Source organism: Emydura macquarii, unplaced genomic scaffold (assembly GCF_026122565.2).
Source record: "Emydura macquarii macquarii isolate MOO-44397 ecotype Brisbane River unplaced genomic scaffold, CSIRO-AGI_Emac_v2 contig_573, whole genome shotgun sequence".
NCBI classification, from domain to species: Eukaryota; Metazoa; Chordata; order Testudines; family Chelidae; genus Emydura; species Emydura macquarii.
Genome location: NW_027130710.1, coordinates 1,363,263 through 1,382,420, shown reverse-complemented (window position 1 = coordinate 1,382,420; position 19,158 = coordinate 1,363,263). Strand labels below are relative to the sequence as shown.

General features: G+C 43.8%; 1 protein-coding gene across 4 annotated transcripts in view; it reads right to left on the bottom strand.

Moving 5' to 3' along the window:
* Positions 1 to 19,158, bottom strand: part of OGDH (oxoglutarate dehydrogenase) — a 145,525-nt gene that overhangs the window by 116,587 nt on the left and 9,780 nt on the right. For all 4 annotated transcript variants that reach the window (XM_067540332.1, XM_067540334.1, XM_067540331.1 and 1 more), the window contains exon 3: positions 60 to 248. In XM_067540332.1, the coding sequence (XP_067396433.1) occupies positions 60 to 248 (189 nt within the window). The remainder of the gene's footprint in view (positions 1 to 59; positions 249 to 19,158) is intronic.

Sequence of the window (19,158 nt, the reverse complement as noted above, 5' to 3'; positions counted from 1 at the left end):
CAAATCCTGAACTGAAGGCTGGTATCCATTCACTACCACCACACACAAAGTGTTTTTACCTGATATGCCCTGATGAGTGATTGCACTGCAAGATGGTCTTCCACCAGTTTATCTACATTCGGCTGTGCTTGAACCAGAGACTGTGCTTGAGTCAGTGCAGACAGGCTGGTGCTCAGTGGAGGGGGGCTTTGGTAAGCAGTACCTGGAGCAGCTCCAGCATTGGCATTGCGAAAGAATATGTCCCATGACTAAGGAGACAAAAGGAAAAAAAAGCAGAGTGAGAGCTCCGTTACACAAGAATTCAAAAGCATTCATCTCCACCCAGGCCTTCTCTACACTAGCATTAGGCCTGGTCTACATTCAAAAGTTAGGTTGACCCAGAAACGTGTCAACTCTCTGCCCCATCCTGACTGTCAAGTTTCTGTCCGAATGGTTTTGTCACTTCTAAAGGCAGCCGGCTTTCATGCATAAATTCAAAGGCTAGTACTCACACCCTATGCTACAAAGAAAAACAAATGACAGAGTGGATGTGTCATGAGATTACTGCAAGCATATCTGTATTTTACAGAGGCGTGACCAAAAGCCCGTATGAATGAATGACTCTTCATTGGTTTACATACAACAAGCTGAAATTCTTACCATGCAACTGTCCCAAATTTAGCCTATTTGGCCTATTTAGCACCAGTACAGCCCACTCCACTGCAGTGTAGACAAGCTGCTCCCACTATTTTGAGCACCATATTGATTAGTCATGACCTGCTGTTAAAAAAACCACATGTAGCAACTGGAGGCCTGTCCACGTTAACTGGTGTTAGCAACATTGGGGGCGCTAACCTGAACAGACTAGGTGTGTATAAAGTTCCCTTCTGACCTTCAAGTCTATGAACCAGTATTAACAATGGTGGAAAGTTTTTAAACTCCCTGTCTACCCTGGGGCTTCAGTGGTGAATGGAACCAACTATCTGAGGAAGAAACTCCCGTAAGATAAAAAGGGAAGAGCTAAGAAGTAGTTCAGTAATGTCAGCTATTCTTAGCAAATACAGACTCATGGTGACAATATCAGATCACAAGTTCTGGGCTCCTTTACTGACACTACACTGACTTGCCGTGTTACCATTGGCTAGTCACTTCCCTTCTCTGCCACAGTTTCCTCACCTCTGAAACATACATAATCTCTCCCTGCACACATGACCTTTGTGAGAATTTTGTAAAGAGCTTTGAAATTAATCCTCAAATGAGAGAGAGAAGAGGGCAACATTAAAGGTTAGATTCCAAAAGATGATGTGAAATGCTACAAGCGAAGATCCACGTAGACCTTGCTACTACATGCAATAGCTTTTTAGAACTACATATTATCCACAACAGCCCTTAAAGCATTGAACATGTTTTGGCTAAGACTAGGATGACCTTCAGATCCATTTCAGTACCTTTTCTGTTCAAGTGTTAGAAAAAACACTTGAGTTTACAGGTGTCAGGAAACAGCAAGTAATACTGAAAGCCAGAACACACACACATTCAGGCTCTGCAGAAAGCAGAATATGTTCTTCTCTGTTAGTAGTTGTTGTCCAGGGCCTGGTGTTCCTCCAACACTGCAGCAGCTCTGCTCTGATCACGTGGCAACGGGAAGCTATTTCCAGCGGCTCTGATTTACATAGACTACCAGTCACAAGGCTTCCACAAGGTGATAAATTTAGAAAGAGGTTAGAATGCAGGAAAATAAGCTGTGGTTTTTAAACAATTCACTTGCTGGTCCTGGCACCAATGAGCCTAAGGAAAAGTACTAAGTGCTCTATTTGTATTTTAATCATGTTCATCAGACCAGCCAGGGCACAAAGAAGGGACCCACTGCCAAAAGGAGGCATGACTATCTATGAGAGGGAGGAAGATTCTTAAATCAAGGCTTTTAGGGGTAACCTTTGTGTCACAATTCCCATTTTGACACTTCCAGTAATAAATGCGGGGCAGTAACAAGTTAAGTGAGACACTAGCCTGGGTCTGCCATGCTGACCGAGCAGAAACTCGCACCCTACCCATCTCCCCTCTCTGGATTTAAAAGCCATGGTGCCGTAGAAATCTGATGAACTCCAGCAATCTAATATCTGTGTGTACTTTCCAGGCCTGTCCTGAATAAGCCTCAGTCTGGTCTGACAGCTACTTGTCATAAGAGGGGTTCTGAAACAGCAGCACATTTTATTCAACACCTGACTTTGTCACAGCAGTACTGTGGAACGCTGCATGACTCATTTAAGACACCACCATGGCTCTGACTCTATAATGATGGGTGCGGTTTAAAAACCTGAAAAGATCATTGATGTTGCATGTGATGGGAAGGAGTTTGAGGGAAAGCAATGCACAGAGACAGATTAGAAAACCCTGACTGAGGAATGGGGAGACTGCACCAGATATTTCCTCCTCAGTTGACAGCATCCTGGGCTGCTGCCAGATTTCTGAAGACAGATTTAAATGTGGGACTCAGAACAGGATGAAGACTCCGGCGGCTTTGGCTTCTGTCAGGTTTAAGGAGGCGTTCTCAACTGCTGGGTCTCAGACATGGGATGTCAAATTGATCTTCACATTCAGGGGCTCAGAAGTTAGGAGAAACAGCAGATAGGTGGACATGAGCAAATTAAAAAACAAACTCCCCCTAAGTCTGGCACTTATTAACACCTAGCTCTTAGAAAGTATTTTTTGCATCATAGCTCTCAAAGCACTTCAAAGGAGGTCAGCATCATTTCCCCTGTTTTACAGATAGGGAAATGGAGGCACAGAGGTCAAATGACTTGCCCAAGGTCACCCAGCAGGCCAGCAAGAACTAGAACCTCAAGTCTCAGTCCACTGCTTTATCCACTAGGAAACATTGCTTCCGTTAAACAAGGGTTATAACATTTAAACACACTAAAGCAGTAGCTTCTTCCTCAAAGCAAATGCAGAAGGTAACCTTTGCTCTCCATGAATCATATGCAGAACCAAATGCCCAGCAGTGCTCCAGTCCTTCCACCTCTTCTTTTCCTCACCTAACTGATCAGATGTTCCGTAATTTGTGGTGGTCTGTCACCGTGTTCAAACAAATGCTAGAGCCATGACAAACAAAATGAAAAGCCTTCAGCAATCACACTGAATCTCCGTTCTTCGCTCATCCCACCGGTCTGAGTTTCAGGCCAGAGAAACGTAGAGCTGGCAGGACTAACTCTACTGCATAAGGAATCCTTTTGTTCAGCCATAACAATCCCTCTCCACCCCATGGTCTTTCAAACAGTTCAGCACCAAAATAGTCTTTTTAAGAGGGTATTAAATCCTGCAACAAAAAGTTATAAGTTTTAATGGTGAATATAAGCCACAAGTATCTCTTTGAAGGGCTAGATTTCAATGAGAACAAGCAGTAATAACAAAGCACCGATTTCTGCAATGGTGCCATCCTGTTTCTTCCAGACCAACCGTTCATCTCATTCAGTTTCCAGCACCTGATGATTCAAAAGAAGGAGAAGCCGATAGAACTCCCATAACATGCAGCATTACGTTGTGCTGGGCTGGGGAGGGGAGAAGAGATACACTATACTAACTCCGTTGGAGTCGGTTGGCCTTTTGAAACATATGCAGGTTGATTCTCCTCCATTCCTCTCTTTACTTGGACAACCGTCACTTACAGCATAGTGCACATAACACAACTATAGTTATGGTTAATGGAGACGCTTTCTAACCCCTGGTGCTTGAGCCTTCAAGTTACCCATTAGATAAAATTTCATTCAGCCGTTACCAAACAAACTGGGGCACACTTGGTCAAGCTCAGGTAAGTTTTTCCAGGTACCTAATCACAATGGATAACTCCCACACATTTCAAACTTACCCTCACTTTGCCCTCACTAGACTGCTACCTTGGTGAATCTGAAGTTGGGATTATAAACAAAGTTACAGAAGTTGATGATTGTTATTGTTGCTTCCCACATTGGAGCATCCAGAAAAGCAAGGAGATTTCAGAACACGGAGCCCCCCGCTCCACTGTGAGGGTAGTGCTAGGATGAAATCTTCATAACTGCACAGATGTTTCTGAAAATGACTAAACACCCCCCCCTCAGCGCTATCCTGGCTTATCGTAGGAAGATGTACTTGGACTTCAGCAAATGCTGAAGGTCAATCGCAGCATGTAATTAGTCTAATCAGGTTTCCCTGCTCTGACCTTCCTGTGTACTCATGACCACGTTCCAAGCATTCCTCAAAGGGCTGAAGATGCACACAATTCCAAAAGCCTTGCTTCTACAAGAGACTGACAGGAAGAGCCGATCTGCGCGAGTACTCTAGCTTTCTGAACTGCACCTGCCCTGGCAAACGGAAGATCGGTGCACCTGAAGACAATACGTATGTCAATCATGATGTTCAAAAACTTCTGGTTCTTTCCCTCCTGCTCTCTTGGCTGAGGCATTCTGACACACACACTGCACTGGAATTACAGACGAAGAGCTACAAGGATGTACTGTATTGCCTCCGAAGTCTTCCTCTGCCCACTCCCAAGTTTGAGAGCTTGTTTATTCATGACGACACCAGAACTCTGAATACTAAGCATTAAGTTTGTAGCTACATTGAACTTAACATGTCAAGAGACCATTATAGGATTAATACATCGCAGCATTTGGAAGCCTGGACATTTTTATTTTACCTGAATAAAGCCATGACAAACAAAATGCTTCTCATCCTTTTGAGTGTAATTAACTCTGCCATGCCTCTAAATTGTCACAAACATACCTCCTCAGAAGCCTTCCTAATACCCAATACTCTCTGGAGGGGGAGCTCTTTGAGAACACTTCAATAAGCAGGTCAAAGCATAGCTCCTCTCCCTCCATTGCTTTACTTCCAGCTGAATGCCCACCTTCCTGCTATCTAGCCCTGCTCCTCTATACTTTTCCTCCACATCCTTGATCACATCCCTCTTGGCATCCCCTACCCCCACCGACTCCCTACAGCCACATGCCATCCCTTTCCCAGATTTCCCCCCCAAAAAACCTACTCCACATATGCAACTGCTCGAGTCTGCCTTGAGACATCTGCTGCATAGCGTGCCAGTGGAAAGCATGGGAGAGGATCGGCCAGGGTGACCAGCTATGCAGTGGGAGAGGGTAGAGAAGAGATTTTGGGCGTGGAGAGGGGCTATGGAAGGGCTCCTTTTCTCTGCATCATGCAGAAAGGGCTCTCCCGACCCTGCTGCCTCTGCTCCCTGGCTCACAAAGCTAGTGGAGGCCTTGGGATGCCAACGCTGAGACACTTCAGCACTGTTGCCATCTGATGTACCAGGAGAGTCCAGGCAGCAGTGCAGAGGGAGGGAGCCAAGGTGCCTGCACTCAGGCACTGGCACTTGAGTTACTAGGCACTGCTGAATCTGTGCTCAGAGAGCGTGAATAGCAGCGTTAGGAAGCCCTTTATATGCTAACGTCCTGGCAAATCATTATCGAAATTTCAGTTGTCCTGCACAGGGCTATGGTGTCAAGCTTGGAAACTCACTTCCACAGTTAGTACGGGAGAAGGATGTTAGTTCTGCTTTGAAAACAAGTCGCAACACAACCTTAACTAGGGAGTCGTTACAGACACTGCCGCAGCGTGCACACACAATCCCGTCTTTCACTTTCAGTAGCAAATGGATCAGATTTAGGTTAGTTTTCAGTGAGAGACTTACCGTGGTGCCCATTAAATCTGCATTTCAGTTAGGACAGGCCATTCTGTCCCCACAGGCGCCTATTTCCATCACTGAAGCTGGGACCACCTTTCACACCTGGATGGCCACAAGAGGGAATCGTGATCTATCCTCCTCTAACAGATACTTACAACAGTGCCCAGAAACCTTGCTCAGGACTGGGGCCCTGCTGTGTAGGATCTGTAGGCAGACAGGGTCTCTGCTCAGATAATTCAAGGCTGAGCGCTGACTAGTTGTGCTGTTCCCTCCGTGCAACTATTACGCTTATAATTGGATTGACTCCTAAAACCATGGAAGCACCCTCAAGACGTGCTCATTATAGACTTCAAGCCAGGCAGCGCTTACTGCTTAATAAAAGCTAGCGTTGTGCTCTGCATGGGAAACAAAGGCCGGTTCAGAGCTTTGGGCCGGCTATGTGTCAGTAATGAACAATGGCAACCACAGTAGTCTGCGCCCAATTTACAACAGATTACCTTTGACCTGCGGGGAGGAAGGGGGGAGATACCAGACAGCTGTCAGTTCTCATTAGCCTTCTATGACCACCCTTTCTCCACTACAGCTTGTTCCCAGTCGTACAATCTGTACAATTAAGGCCTGATCTACTCTAAAAAATTATGTTGACCCATCCACTTCACTCAGGGGTGTGAAAAATCCACACCACTGAGTAAGGTAGTTAAGCGGACCCTAACCCCTGGTTTAGGCAGTGATGGGTCAACCCTTCCAGGATGCAAGTCCTGTTCCAATCCAGCCTCTTCTTCTGCTCCCGGCACCCAGGGCCGAAGCATAATTTTTTCAGATCCAGACAAACTTGTATCATGGGACCCCTCCTACACACATCCCATAATCCCTCTTCCCACACATACACTCTCATGAGCCATGAAAATTGTTTTCCTTATAGTAATGGGGGTTGCAGCCTGGGCCAGGCCCACCAGGGACTCCGGACCTCAGTAAAGTATCTTTTTCCCCCCATGTGAGGGCCCTGCCTGCACCTATGGCAGTGAAGCCTGCCATAACACACGCACTTTTGCCCCCCCACTATCAAGAAACTAAAACATATAGATGTGTTTTAATCCTATAAATACGCTTGGCAGAATTTGATTCTTTTTTAATCATTTCACAATGGGTAATAGTCATGTTTATTTTTAAAGCTTTTTTTTAAACTGTTATCAATTTAAATTGTCACAGTTGGGCAAAAAAATTTTGGGGGAGTCAGACAGTAACAACTTAATGACAGTAGCCATTGAGATTCAAAAAAATAAAAGCTTCATATCTGTTAAAACACAAATTGTCAACATCATGTCAAAACAAACAAAATATCCTTAAATCAAACTAATTCATTCTCAAGCAGCATTTTTCTTACTTTACCTATCTGTAGATTTCTATCATTTGTCAGTTTGAGTACCTACAGTGAAATCGATGTTTATCAACATTTACTGATAAATTAACCCTACCTATAGAGCTCTTCGCTATATTAATCTTGTGACCATGAGTTCCACATATTAGTTATTTACTGCACAACAAGTTTAAAATGAGGAAGAAACACTGTTACCTTTGAATTTCACTGAGCATCCCTTTGTTCTTGTAAGAAAGGGTAAATAGGATCACCCAATTGACCTGACAGGAGTTTATAAAGTAAGGAGTGGCAGAGAGAAGATAACCAGTTTGTCTTCATCTTTCCAAACCTCCAGTCACAATCCTTCTCTATTCCTGCTATATTCTTAAGAGAAAATGACCAGAATTAATACTGTGTTTAAAGGGATGGCAATCATTATGTATACATGGCACAGTTTAAGTATTATTCTCTATACCTCAAAACAACTCAGCATTTTTTATTACTGAGCAGATGTTTCCAATGAGCTGTCCACAGCACCAGGCAAGTCTTTTTCCTGAATGGTTACAGTTAGTTTGGAACCCATCATACGGGTATCAGTAATTTCACAATTTCACATCTGCATGCACTGAATCTCAACTGCTATCATGGTGCACTGGTGTCTAGCCTTAAGTCCTCCTGAAGAAAGTCCTGTCTTAACTAAGTAATAAGTTGCATCCTCTGCAAATTTTGCTACCTCCTGCTTTTACAGATCAATAGGTATGTACTGACACGGCTGGTCCTGCCATGCATCCATGAAGCACCCTGCTATCAGCCTCTTTCCATGTCAAAAACTGATGGCTCTGATCCAGTTCGTAAGGCATTAGAGATCTTAGGGGCTGGTCACTGGGTGAAAGACTATCATCATCATCATCGGGTCTTTATCGGAGGCTTTTTCAAAATTCAGTCCCCTCTATTCCACTATTTTGCTGGCTCCACAACATTCTAATGGACAGGAAAAGCATAATTCTCCTTTACAAAAGCCATGCTGGCATGACCCCATCATCATATGTGCATCTAGGTGGTTTTTAGATTGTCTTTAAATTGTTTCAGTTCATTTACCCAATATTGAAAGTCTAATTCTCTGAGTGACTCTTGGCATGCATTTTTAAGTGACAGGTACAACACTAGCTACCATTCAATGTCACAATACAGTAACTAGCTGAAAGTATAAGTGAATACATTTTTATGTTAGCAGCTCATCAACTGCTTCTCGAATATCCTTAGACTGTCCCGGCTTTAACAGCGGTGGGCAGATACTAAGGGCCAATCTACACTAAAGAAGACTGTGCAGATCTCAGGGAGTCCTTCACATGCAGTCACACCAGAATGGCACAGAAAGGGACTATCATCTGTGTGAAAATACCTCTACATACGCAGGCCAAAATTAACTTAACTTTTCATTGCTCCTGCGGTGCACAGTTCCTGTCACCCCCAGGATTCTTTCAGCTATTACTGCCGAAGTTTCTCCCTCCTACTGGAATCAGTAGATCAAACACTAATATTAGAAAAAAAAAAAAAATGCAAATACACTTTTCTGCCTAGGTGCCTGCAGTCCTCTGCGTCCTCGCCAGTGACACCTTCTAGTTCAGTATCCTCAATGCTTTCCTGCTCATTCCCTTTTGTTTATGCTCCTTTAGCCAGTTTCGATGCCACGTGGCACTTATATACTCAAGCCAGTTTGAATGAATGCTGCAATTAAGACCAAGATGATGTATCAAATTGCTTGGGCTAGAACCTACCAAGTGACACATCTATCGCTTTTGTGATTCAGTCCAAAAAACTAATCAGATTTGCCTGGCTTGATTTGCTCTCCACCTCCACGGAGCCAGAAATAGCCTGATATTTCTACCGTAGTTCATATATACATGCTTCCATTATCTCCATTATAAACATGTGCACAAGATACTGTCTTCTCTCATTTAACTCAAACACTTGGGATGAAATCCTGCCCTCCGCCCGACATCGACTTCAACGGAGCAAGGATTTCATCTGTGGGTTTAATCCTGCTGAGTCCCTAAGTAACTTCCATTAGAAACAAAAGCAACAATGGGACATGGCCCAATTGTATCTAACTGAGAAAGTTCTGCCTTGCCATTTCCATATGGTGGGGGCAAGGACATGGGTGAGAATCAAGAAAGCCATCAGCTGGGTTTTCTGCAAGAGTGGGCATGTAGATTTAAGTTTATAGTAAGCCAGGAAGGTCTCATGATTGTGCAAGGCTGGTTTAAGTATTGTACATTTCTCCACTGGATAAGCAAGCCAGTGATGAACAATGTTTCTCCAAGTGTACACAGACCCAAACCCATTTTATAGCCCTGGGAGAGTCAACAGCTAAATACAATGAAATTTACGAGACAGACATAAACATGAATGTTCTCAGAATGAGAATAATGTGCTATTTTGTGGTATGTGGAAAGTTTGAACTAAATTGATGGCACCAATACAACTTCATAAGCAGATCCCTAATTAGCCCAGTTGCTCAGCAACATCTCAGCAAGCAGCAGCCAGACGACGCCACTGTCCCCGGATGAGGGACAGCTCTGGTTGGGAAGAGCTCACTCTCCACTGAGGCTTCCAGTGCCCACAGAATGGGGCAGGCTGGCAGCACACTGGCACTGTAGAGAGGCTCACTAAAGCACAGGAGAAAGTCTGATCTACAGTGCCAGTCACTGGGGAATGAAATATCAGTACTAGGACAGGTATCATTCCCCAGGCCCAGACACCACATAATGGGCACAGTATTAAAATCTTAGAAACCACTGAAACATACGTAGTTGGATCCATCTCTAACAGCACGTGTATAACATATGAGGGAAAGTGCATCTTTTCCTATCATAATCAGTGAAGGCCACGGTTACGGACCACTGTTTTCTTTCAGTTGGTCTCCTCAACAATCTGATTCCTAGCTATTCATGGCTTACTGCGCTCATACCTGACCTACAGAGAAACACAGACCTTTTATCATCACAGCTGTCAGGAATGAAATGTTTGCTAGTCATTCACATCTTGTACAAGAGGAGCCAGATGAAAAACTGGCAGGATCCGAAAGTTACTCTGACCCAACTCGGTCTTTGATTGGTGCAAAACATGCAGCCATAGACTTGGTCCCTAGGTGGTCAATGATTCCTATGACCATCTGCTCTCTTGTTCTGACAGTTTAGGCCATCAGATGTTAAATGGCCCAGCACATTGGAAAGCTGGGATCCTTAGCTTTCATCATCACAACTTCATTTGATTGTAAAAGGGAACGGTCAGCCAGACAAGCATCTTTGAGTCATGCCAGAAAAACTTTTGAGATGAGACTTTGTACATTGACAGACCTTGTGAACTCTGCAAAACATATTGCAACAAAGTCTGCCTTCAATATGACCCTGAAGGGAATCCAGCACCTCAGTTTACCCAAAAGTGTGTGCTGTACTTTGGACTACAAACTACTAGACACATTTGAAGCATGTATGCCAGCCCAGAAACTCTACGTAATTTACTACTGACAATTTCAGCTCTCTTTTGCCTTGACACCCAAGTTCCCATTCCCCGTCTAAGAAACCAGACTCTCAAATCCAGAGTTTACAACACTCTCCCATAGCTGTGAATCTGGAACACTCAGCTGGGGTCTATACTGAACTTCCAGTTTAAGTCTCCCAACTTAAGCTAAAAATCTTTGCAGTCATTTATAACTGCCTGGCAGGGTTGCTGAACAAAAGCAGGGTGCCTATGGACCCAAACAGGATCTGCAAATACCTACACCTCAGACTTGTTGCCCAAGAGAAGATTACTGCAGGAAATAGACTAGCTTCTAGAGACTGTTTAGCTAATTTTCCCTGCTTTGGGGGAGGGGAGAAGCATTTAATTTTCTGTTTCTCTTGATCCCAGAATTAACTGTTATAATGCAGGAAAGTGATTTAAAAGGAAGATATGTCACTAGATTGTGACTAGATTGCATACTTGTGAGGGTGACTTGAAAACACAGAGTAAAGTATTGAGGCTTTAACATCCAAGCATGCTATTTTTAAGAAGCTGGATCATGTGATGACTTTTAGTGGCCTGGCGTTAGAGAAAGTCAGTCAAACAGTACACAGCATTCATTTCTAGCTCCACAGGTCAAAGGGTCTTCCATCTCTTCTAGCCCTCTGCCTATCCCAGTTCTCACAGACAAGGCAGTTAATAAACTTGAGTTAAAAGGTCACTTGCTGGGCTAAATTCATCCCTAGTGGAATTGCAGGCAAGTCTGTCACATACACTGGGGATAAATATGACCCTTCACATTCAGCAGGCAAATAAGAGGCCAGACATAAGATCATAGAATCATAGAATATTAGAGTCGGAAGGGACCTCAGGAGGTCATCTAGTCCAACCCCCTGCTCAAAGCAGGACTAACCTCAGCTATATCATATCAGTACATATCAGGCTGTGTTGAGCGGCTGCCTGGTATGTACAGTTTACAAAATAACCAGAGTATGTGCACATCTTTTGAAGATAGGGAGCACAGAGAAGCATTATTCAACCTTCTCCTCTCTTTGCTAAGATTTAAAACTGTGACTTTAGAAGTTTCATTGCAAACAATACTTCCAATTCTTCTATCAGTATGTAATTACACCAATTCTTAATAGGAACTAAGCAGGGTTAAGAGGTAGTGTGCATGCTACAGCAAATTCAGCTACAGATCTTGTCTGCATGTCTGCACATAAAAGTTGTAGTGCTTTAACCACAATGATATAGTTAAAAGTAGTACAACTCTAGTGGGGATGCTATTATACTGACATATACTGTTATATGTACTTCTAATTCACATGGGAAGGGAAACAAGCTGTACTGGGATAACCACCTTTATACTGGTATAGCTGTCTGCACTAGGGCTTGTATGGTACGGCTATAATCAATAGGGAAAAAAAAGTCACACCCTAAACATAGTTGAGCATGCAACTTGAAAGGGTAGACCAGGCCTAAGGGATCCCACAGCTATATCTTGTCTGTCATTTGCTGCGCGCATTCACTGTGTGCGATAGTAAATATGTCACAGCATCTTGCTCTTTAATGCTATGCCACCACTGAAGGCTAGTCTCACATTTTAAAATTATGCATATTACACCACCAGATTTAAAAAAAAAAAAAAAAAAAAAAAAGTTTTCCTTCGAGAATGTGTCCCTCTACTGCAATCTCTCCCCACCTAACCCTGCTGAGTCCTAGCAGATTACACAGAGCGCTCACATAGGACTTTCCAGTCCTCTCTTCAAAGTCAGGGAGTAAAACTCAATCCAGGCTGCACCGTCACCATAGTGACAACGCCCCATCAGCTGGCTCCAAAGTAAGCAGGCAGAGCCTTGCTTCTTTGCACACCATTGTACATTAACCTCCAAAGAACCACCTGGCTTCTGTTTTCCTTTCATCTTTCTGCAGACTCAGGGATCCTATCGTAGGGAAATATTTATCAGAGATATCACATAATTTTGCAAGACTGAGTTAGCATCATCTTGCCGTACCATGAGCTCAGTCAATAGTTCCAAAGGGCCTGAGGGTCACACTGTGCGATGATATGCCAGACAAGGACGTGTCCACAGCTATGGGGGATCTCACAGATGAACATATGCAGTAAAGGCAGTTCTCTCACATGCATAAAAGACTTCATAGAGCTTGCCTTACTCGTGAACAGTACTGGATTGAAGGAAACGTATGATCAAGCGGATACTTAATTTGAATGTGACCATATGAAAGTGAAACTTATTAATGAAGGCTCATAACAGGTGTATCTCAGCTGTAACTAATGACAATTTGCACAGTGAGAGCGCTGTCATTTGCCTGGACTAGCACTAGCCAATCCCACCACCCCGTAACCTTGCTCACTGTTCAGGCAAAGCACCACCAGGCCTCCTACACTGCACTACACGTTAGGGGACCAATCCTGCAACCCTTACAGCAATCGGGATTACAGGACTGGGCCCTAGATGCAGAAACTAGGGTTCGTTATTAAGTGTCAAGATTGAACCTACGGGCAGCTAAAAAGACTGAAGAGCTCCTTCCTGCCCTAGCTCTCTCCACACCCATGCACAGGAGTAAGGAACATACACAGATTGCTCACATGGCTAGGCTGGGGGTAGGGAGCGGATGGGGGGGGGCCTTGGTTCTGCTCACTGCAGCCCATCAGCCAGCGCAGCTGAGTCAACGCGAGAGGGGGTGGGAGTAAACAGAACTAGCCACAACTGGCCCGGCTTACCTCTCCCTTGAGCAAGGATTTCAAGTTCCAGTATAGTTCTTGGCCTAGCCTATACGCCACACCTCACTCTGGGTTCATGACAACTTCCATCAGCTAGCTCTAGATTAGCCAGAACAGTGGGCGACATGAGTTACAGCAAAGAGGGGAGATATTCAAGGCTACACATAATGGTCTCCAAAGTTCTGCGCTATAATTGTACGAATTTGACCCTTTGGAGGCTTAAGACATTAACGTAGTACAGTGCAAGACCCTTGGCTGCTGCAGATTCTATTTAATGCATTAGACAGACACACACACAGGGTTTTCATCCTGTCACTGAACACAAACAAGGTTAAGCTAAACAGACCTGCTCTAGGAGCATCAGGGAGGCACTGGAGCGTTACCAGGTCATAGCATTCAAGATACACCTTTTGTAAATACCCACAACAGGATTTATACAGGACTCTTTCTACACTGGCATTTGCAACCGTGTCACAGGTTTGCATCAGTTCCACGTTAAGAATTGGTTACATTGCAGCTGTAGTTTTGTCTAATGTGAAGCTAGTCAGGGTCAATCCAGCTCAGGACTTTGACAGGGGACCATTAAGGAGATGCACAATGCTACGGAAGAGCATGCCTCCGAGGAATAGGCAAGTATTAGACCAATATGCTAGTGTTAAGTTACACGCTGGATAAAAGAAAGCCTTCTCTATACTAGAAAACTGTACTGCTATAACTATACCAGTATACAACCCCCATAGTGTGGATGCACTTCCACTGGTGTCAGGGTGCTTATACTGGTAGAGTTATCATATAGGAAGGCACAGAATAAGCTCTCTCAATATAACTAGTTCCACATCTGGGGAGGAACTGCTTTAACTATATCGGGGGGTTGTGAAAAAGAAATGCAATCCTGACACCCCAGTGCAAAAACCATTTAGAAAACGCTCTGCACAAGGCTACACCCTCCCCCAAAGATTAGCTTCAAGTTTGTGATTACATTAATTACTAGGTGACTCAGAGGTTAGAGTCTGAGTGATTGTATGTATGGGAATAATAAAACAGTCAGCATTCATTTTGTGCAAAAAGTGACGAGGGTACATTTTGTGGAGCAGTTTGCACAAGTTATAACTCCTAGGGGAAACTCTAAGAAAGTTTGTTTCTTTCACTAGAACTGGAATTGCGTGATTAGCACTGAACTGTTATCTTACATGCTGTGTGTATGAGAGATGTCGGACCAGGTAAAGGCCTGCCATAAACTAGCACAATTTTATTAGAGCCAGAGTTCACATATCCAGCTGGTAAGGAGGGGTAAGTGCCCCGATTCTACAAACACCACAGAAAAGACTACACTCCCTAACCCACTTTGGAAGCCTTCAAACTGAAGAGCACTATACAAATATACATAATCCCAACAATCACGATGGGAAAACGAGACCACACAGAGCCCATTTCGTGTTCCAAAAACATCAACTCACAGCGAGAGTTTATATTTGCTGCCAAGACCATTCAAACATATGCACACAGGATGGGACTGCCCTAAACCCTTGGCGACGCTCTCAGCATGACACGTGCCAGGCCACTGCCAAGTTTTTGTAGGCACAAAGGGACTGGCCCGAACACGTAGCAAGTAGATGATGAAGGCTGCCATGATTGGCAGAGCAGAGGCAGCTGTCAATATCTTGCCAGTGCATGAGAGAAATAGGATAGGAATAGGCTGCAAGGAGGCCTTGAAAGTGAAGACAAGTAGCTTATGTTTGATGAGATGGAGAAAGGGGAGCTAGTGGAGGGCTGACATGGTCAAAGAGACAGGCCAGAAACTTACATCAACATTCCAAATGGAGATGAGCAGGGCAAGACGGGATTTCCCAAGGCCAGAGAAGAAGGCACCAGAGAATGACAGGAAGGATGGGTCAAAAAACTCTGCCCACCGAAAGCAACAGGAATTGAAGAAAACTACCCCAGGGCAGCGTGCGCTAAAGCCAGAGACATTTAGTTCCACAATACAGCCACGTGAGAAGCAGAAAGGTTAATATGGAGAGCAGGAGGGAGGGGTACGTTCACCACTCTGAAACCTGTGTTTCTGGTCTGGTGCTGCTTACTGGAGATAGCAGCCTCTATTTAAATGCATAGTGATCTAGCTGTGTTCATCAGGAGATCTCAGAGTGCTTTCAAAAGGTGAGTATCATTAATCCCGTTTTACAGGTGAGGAAACTGAGGCAGAGGTGATATAACTTGCCCAAGTTATCTAGGAGGCTGGGGCAGAGCTAGGAGTCGAATCCAGGTCTTCCAAGCACCAGTGCCCTGCTCTATCCATTAGGTTGCGTAAAGCAACCCATGACAAAAGTACTATGAAGAAAGGACAGCCTTGTTTTCAATAAGGTAAAACACCCATCCCATCCTGAGCAATGCTAATTCTGGAGAGGCTTTATGGGCAGCACTGCTGTCCATTGTTCCTGTCAGGATAGGTTTGGAGCCCCCTCAACTAGTTACACACCCCCCGCCAAGATTTCATGACATGTCATGACCCTACTGAATGATTTCCCCACAGAAGAGTGCACTAGTGTTGCACCCAAGCACACACAGGATCAGTGCCCTGTTTGTTCCTGAACACTCTGTCCTTGTGTGGCACAATAATAAACGCACTACACTAATTACTGCAATAACCATGTGTGTCAGCAAGCAGTGAAAACCAGATAAGGACGCTAACTCCCTGCTGCTAGAGTCAAAAGGAAACTTGCTGTCAGGCTTATGAGAACAAGATCAGAGGAAAGGAGCTGGCTCAGAGCAGAAAAACAAGATGTCTGGGAGAAGTGGAGTGTAAGAAAGCTAGTGAAAAAAATCCATCCTGTCGAGTGTTTACTTAAGCTAAATCTGCACAGGAAAGGTACAGAAACAGAAAGTGATATTACGGACACGTACAGGGCAGGCAAGAATTTGTCAGTTAACAGACCCATAAGAGAAAATGTTGGTCCTATTAAGATCCTGCTGACAGTACATATTACCCCCACCAGTCCAGCCGCATTTGGGGCTGGACGAATGGTAATTTGTGCATGTTAGTATATTTTTATTTTAAGAGGCTATTTAGGGATGTTGGTGGGGGGAAAGATTTCTAAGACACTGATAAATGGGCAGCTTCGATTTAGAGTGCCATCCGGCACCCCACTAAATAACCACCAGCATGACATTTATATTGTTGCATTATGGTTGTTAGTGCCAAAACTGGAAGTCATTGTCCTGAAGACAAATGCAAGGAAAGCCGTGACATTCTGACTCAATGACTCAGCTTCCAGAAACTGCAGACATCTTGGATGGAAGAAGAAATACTAAAACACGGATCCCGTATCCTAAATTATAAGGCTTCCAACTGAAATGGATTTTTCACCACCCAAAATGATCCAAGAACAGGAAGGAACAGACTAAAGTCTATTCCAAATGTTTGCAAGATCAGGAAAAAAGGTTTTGTGCTTAGAAAAGTTTTGAAAGCAGGAAATATAAAACCGATCTCCCTCCCTGGAGCAAGAACACATTTTCGATCTTATACATGCAAAGTTTGGGTTTTTTTTTTTTTAAAAAAAAACGCCATTTAACATACATTTGCATTTTTTAAACAGCAACATCAAGTTTGCTTCCAGGTGAGACGCAGACACGAGGTTTCAGTTTCGCGCAGTATCTGTTCATGCCTGGAAGCACTTACCACAAACACTTACACACTATTAGCACAAACATTAGGGCATCATACGGAGGCAGCAAGCTGACAGAGTCAGACCAGCCATAATTAAGAATTAAACCGCCAATTCTCAGTTGCAACTCTGCAGAGAATGAGAGGCAATCAACCAGTTTAGGTGACAAGCTAGAGACATTGTTAAATTAGATGAGCCAAAGTATAACCCATCCATGGTTCTGGACACCATTCACATTTGAGTTTTAAATCCACACTGTGCCTGCATGGTCTTGCTTATTACTCTGCTCTCTAAAATGATGCTTATAACACTTGAGCACTTAAGTTAACATTCAAAGTGCTTTACAAATATTACTCCTCACATCTCTGAAGTCCCTGCTAACCCCATTTTACAGAGAGGGAAAAGTGACTTGTCCAACACCACAACGCAAATCCATTACAGTGCTGGGATTAGAACCTAGGACTCCACACTCGCAACTCTTGTACTCATGCTTCCAGACCATTCAGTTCACCAAGCTCTGCAGCTATGTAATCAGTTTGCCCATCCATGTAACATCTTCAGTTTCTCTAATTTGAGGACCACGGATTTATGTTGCCAAAAGGCTCCTAAAAATCCATAGTTGGTTTCTGAAGTCTGAATGTGGAAATTACATTAAAGAGTTAGCAGCTGACATCTACAAGCAAGTTCTCTCTCACATATGGCTGCCTGCCCGTTATCAGTAGCCTATCCATGGAAACAGGGGCCAGAGGGAAGTACATAAACATGAAGTTGTTTAAAAAAGCAGGATATGAAGGTTATTTCTGCTGACCTGACCTCTGTTTCCATAGCTAATAGCAGGCACAAGTCAGCTGCTGACTTCCAGTTTTCTTCCACTTATGGCTCAACTGTTGTATCTGTAGAAAAGAAGGTGCCAGGTTTTTAATTACCGTCCAAAAGCTCTCATTTTGTATACGGGCAAGGACACAAGAGACCAGCAGGCAGCAGCCCCAAAGAACAAGAACTTGTGTACATTTCAGCTGCAGCATTTACTAAGCTCCAAGAGAGCTGGTTTTAAAAAATGCCCTGAAGATACCAACAGGTTACTTGCAACAGAGTGCTCTGAGTTTATTACTAGGTCAGTGTTTTACCTTGAACATCCCTTGAAGGAGATGCTAAATAGGGTCTGTGGGCTGGCAAAACAACCACCTTTTAATGCAGTCTGTTGTGGAGGTCTTTAAAGGGTGTAGTCACATGTATCACAAGGATGAGTGTTGTTATGACACCTACTCATTTAACTAAAAATTAGATTATAAGAGAGACTCACATACAGCAGTTCAAAAGTGTATCCCACCTTGTAAAATAAATGATCATCCCACATAAGAGAAAAACTGCATGCAAAATCTACATCGTTCTTCTTAAATTACTGCTTTGCTAAATGGCACATAATCCAAAATCACGTCATGTTGTTCCTTCAGAGTTAAGTGCTCTCTGCATCAATAATTAAACACAGGCAGCCTTGACTAGGAGCAGTTGCGTATTTTGGTGCCCCACCCGCACAATCCTAGGAAAAATGCTTATTGTAAAAAAATAAAAGTTTGTTTATTTAAGAGGGAGATCAAAATCTGGCTTTCCGCCCATCCTTTCTGCCAAGGCTTATCCCAGAGATACAGAGGGCTATCTATTTTGGCAGTATGGGACCACTGCTGAAGATTCACAAGTATTTAATAGTGACCTGAGTGTCTGTTAAGGGCAGGTTTGCTACCAAAAGCACGTCTGAAAAGGAGAACAAGAAGTGAGTTCTGGCTTGTGCGATGTTTGCTCCTCTGTTCATTATAGTTCACTGAACAGAAACCGAAGGCCTGGTCTGTTGCTTTGTATCTCAAGGGACATGTAGATTACATAGTGCAATCTTTATACGTTCCCATAGTACTGACAGATCTGAATTACCCAGGAGAGAAATCTCTCTGCAGATATGAGAATCAGAGGGAAATGCTTCAGGCTTTCAGAACTCCAGTTCTCTACACTCACTGCAAGGTCTCAATTAACAGCTTTTCCGAAGCTCGCCCAGAGATGAGAAGGCAAAGCAGCTAAATCTACAACCTTTCCTTAGACATGAGGCTGAAGCTCACCACCAACCCCTCCTTTCTAATGGCAGGATCTTTAATTTCATATTCTGTAAGTGTAAGACTACATAACACGCAGCAACAGCCGCTTTAGTTCAATGTCTATTAGCTTCACACAGTTCCTCCTCAGA